Below are 3,433 nucleotides of genomic sequence, written 5' to 3' on the forward strand. Positions count from 1 at the left end.
CGCCAGCGCCCGCTCCAGCCGGTCGCCCCGGCTCCGCAGCTCGGCCTCGAAGGCGGCGTGCCGGCGCTGGAGCAGCAGCACGCCCGGCAGTTCCTTCCCGAAGTCCAGGGAGGAATAGAGCTGCTCCTGCTCCTTGATCCAGCCCTCTGCCTCGTCCAGCTCCCACAGGCAGGTCCAGAGGGACCGGGACTGCTCCAGCAAGGCTCTCCTCCGGGCCGCCAGCGCCTGCAGCTCCCGCCGGCACAACTCCAGGTGGCTCACGCGGTCCCGGATGACTTTGGGGTCGCAGGGACGGTAGCCTGGCCGGGGAGCAAGGTGGGCACCTGTCAGCGGGGTGTCCCGGCTTCCCCCAGCCATGCCACAGTCCCGGGGCATCCCGGCACCCCCATCAGCGTCGGCGAAGCGGAGGGCGGCGGCACTGATGGCTCGTGTCTTCTCTGCCTGCAGGGCCATGTCACCCTCCAGCAGCCGGTGGGTCTGCAGCAGCTCCTCTGCCTCCAGAAGGTGCTTCCCAGATTCGGGTGATGCCAGCTGTACCTGTGGGAGAGCCTCGACTGTCACCCACTACCACCCAAAATCTGCCGCCAGCACCCCAGCATCTCATCTGCCTCTCCAGGGGGGTCCCACCAATGCCCTGCCCGGTGGGACCAAGGCAGCCCACCCATGGCGGCACCCAACGCCCGCGGCTCACCTTGACCTCATCCATCCAGTCGATGCTGTGGAGCATCTCCTGGAAGAGGTGCTGCAGGGCGAGGTTCATCTCCAGGCGCTTGCGCCGGGCGGCCAGCAGCTCCAGGAGCTGCTCCCAGAGCCGCAGGATGTTGTCCTTGCGCCCATTGATGCGCTGGATGTCATGGTAGCCCTCCACCTCCAGCTCCTTTGCCACCGCATCGATGGCCTGCACCCGCTCCTTGTAGGCAGCTGTGTCCGTCTCGATGGCCTCGTGCTTCTTCTTGGCCGCCTCCACTGCCGGCAGGTCCTGGCCGAAGTTGTCCTGCCCCGGCACAAAGTCCGCAGTGAGGCTCCGGCGGGGTACCCCGGTCCCCGGGGTGGGTGTCCCCGGTCTCACCTGGGCCACCAGGCGCTGGTTCTCGCTCAGCCAAGCCTCCCGCATGGCCGCCTTGCGGTCGAACCGCCGCGCCAGCTGCTCCAGCTTCTCCTGCCGGATCAGCTCCGTGCGCAGCGCCAGCTCCCGCTCGTGCTCCGCTTTCTCCAGCTGCTCCCAGGCCTGGGGGAAGGCAGCGCCGGACGGGGGTGGCACCCACATCCCCCCCCGCCCCACGTCTTGTTCTGCTGGTGAACCCCAACATGCCCCACGGGTTGAGGAGGGCATCTGGAGGAACCCAACCTGCCCGGGGATGGACCTGACCTGCCCCAGGATGGACTCGATGTGTCCTGGGATGGATTTGAACTGCCCCGGGAGATGGACCCAACCTGCCCTAGGACCCATCCCAGGACGGACCTGAACTGCCCCAGGATGGACCTGAACTCCCCCCAGGAGATGGACCTGACTTGCTCTAGAACAGACCCAATTTGCCCTGAGATGGACCGGAACTGCCCCGGGAGATGGACCCAACCTGTCCTAGGACCTGAACTACCCTGGGATGGACCCAACTTGCCCCAGGAGATGGACCTGACTTGCCCTGGGACAGACCCAATCTGCCCTGAGATGGACCCGACCTGCCCTGGGACAGCCTGGGGAGCAAAGCCCCCGGGGATACCGGGAGAAGGGCTGCCCCCAGGTCACAGGGTGCCGCGGGAGCAGCCGCATGTCCCCGCGGCACGGCACACGGCCAGGCTGCCCGGACGGGCCCCATACCCGGTTGATGTCGGAGACCAGGCGCCCCTCGTGCGGGGTGTAGACGCGCTGGTTGTTGGCTCGCATCCGCGACTGGATGGTGAAGAGCAGCACCTCCAGGTTGCCCTTCTCCTGAAACCTGCCCCGGAGAGAGCTCAGCCCGGGGCACCCATGGGTGCTCACCACCACTGCACGGGCACGGGGGGCTCGGGGACGCTTACTTGGGGGGCTTCTCCACGGTGCGGTAGGTGCTGAAGGCTTGCAGCTGGTGCTGCACCCCGGCCAGCGAGTTGGCGAAGCTGCGGCTGTTGAGGGAGGCGATGGTCTGCTCGATCCAGGTGAGCAGGTCGGAGGCCAGCCCCCCATAGCCCTCGATCATCCGCTCCGTCTCCTTGGCGTGCTCAATGACCTGCGGCGGGGCTGGCGGTGAGCACTGGGGTGCCGGCACCCCAGCAGAAGCCCCCTGCCCCAACACCGTCCCCTACCTTGCCCAGACGCCTGCCCTCCACCTCCAGCACCTTCATCTTGGAGAAGTAGTGGTAGAAGGCCACCACGTAGGTGATGATGGACTTCTCGTCGGGGTTCTCCGTGAACACATCTGCCCGGGGCGAGCGAGAAGTGTCAGTCCTGACCCGGCCTCTGCATCGCCCCGGCATCACCCCGGTGGCAATGGGCCACCACGGCCTCATGAGGTTTCCCCTTGCTCCCACCCAGACCCACTTCCACTGGGTGGAAACCTCTTCATCCCTCCATGGGGCCTGGGCACATCCCAGGGTGCAATGGGGAAACTGAGGCAGGAGGGTCGGCAGCGGCAGCCTCACCTTCAGGGTCGAGGAGTGGGGTGATGCCCAGGTGCCGCTCCGCCACGCTGAACGCGTGCTCCAGGTTGTGCCGGGCGTTGGATTTGGTCAGGTTTTGGAAGTCAACCAGCTCAGGCCTGGGGACAGAGGGCGCGGGATGGTGGTGACACAGCGGTGGGACATCCCCCGGTGCCACCGCTGCCCCGGCACGTCCCGGTGCCCGCCGCAGTGCCGCCTACCTGTGCCTGTGGATGAGGGCGTTGAAAGCCAACCCGTCCTTCCAGCTCGAGGTGAAGTTGGTGACGTTCACGTGGGGATACCTGTGATGGGGAGAGGGCGTCACCGTCACCCTCTGGGCACCCCCGGACCCTGGCGCAGTGGGGTGTGGGTCCCACCACCTACCCCGCCGTCTTCATCTGGCACCAGAGCAGCAGCGCATCCCTGGCGGAGCTCGTCGCCCGGCCCTCCTGTGTCTGCACGATGATGTCCTGGATCTGGGGGCAGAAGGCCCTCCCGGGGTTGACGGAGAACATCCATGGAAGAGGGGTCCCGCTCAGGAATGAGCCATTGGGTGCTGAGCTGAGGGGTACCCCCCATCCACCCAGTCCCACCTGGAAGCGGAGGATGATGGTCCAGATGAGGCCGAGGACGAGGCGGTGGTTGCCGTCCACGATGTCGTGGGAGCCCACGTTCTCCAGGTGCACCCGCTGCTCCTTCAGAAACTGCAGCGCCTTGTCCACGTTCTCCAGGCAGTGGATCCTCATCCGGCCCTTGGTGGGCTTGGGCTGGGGCACGACAGCGCTCAGCACCCTCCCCTCCGCGCCAGGCACCCCCA

The 3,433-nt window shown here is 66.9% G+C and overlaps 1 protein-coding gene across 1 annotated transcript in view; it reads right to left on the bottom strand.

Moving 5' to 3' along the window:
* LOC103899954 (spectrin beta chain, erythrocytic-like) overlaps positions 1-3,433 on the bottom strand; it is a gene marked incomplete at its 5' end in the record, with an annotated part of 14,915 nt that overhangs the window by 6,868 nt on the left and 4,614 nt on the right. The window contains 11 exon segments of the mRNA XM_019472402.1: positions 4-299; positions 387-537; positions 692-994; positions 1,070-1,228; positions 1,820-1,937; positions 2,020-2,207; positions 2,284-2,396; positions 2,620-2,735; positions 2,838-2,918; positions 3,001-3,092; positions 3,210-3,383. Coding sequence (XP_019327947.1) covers positions 4-299; positions 387-537; positions 692-994; positions 1,070-1,228; positions 1,820-1,937; positions 2,020-2,207; positions 2,284-2,396; positions 2,620-2,735; positions 2,838-2,918; positions 3,001-3,092; positions 3,210-3,383 — 1,791 coding nt within the window.

The sequence above is a fragment of the Aptenodytes forsteri genome, unplaced genomic scaffold, assembly GCF_000699145.1.
Source record: "Aptenodytes forsteri isolate BGI_AS27 unplaced genomic scaffold, ASM69914v1 Scaffold596, whole genome shotgun sequence".
Taxonomy (NCBI): Eukaryota; Metazoa; Chordata; class Aves; order Sphenisciformes; family Spheniscidae; genus Aptenodytes; species Aptenodytes forsteri.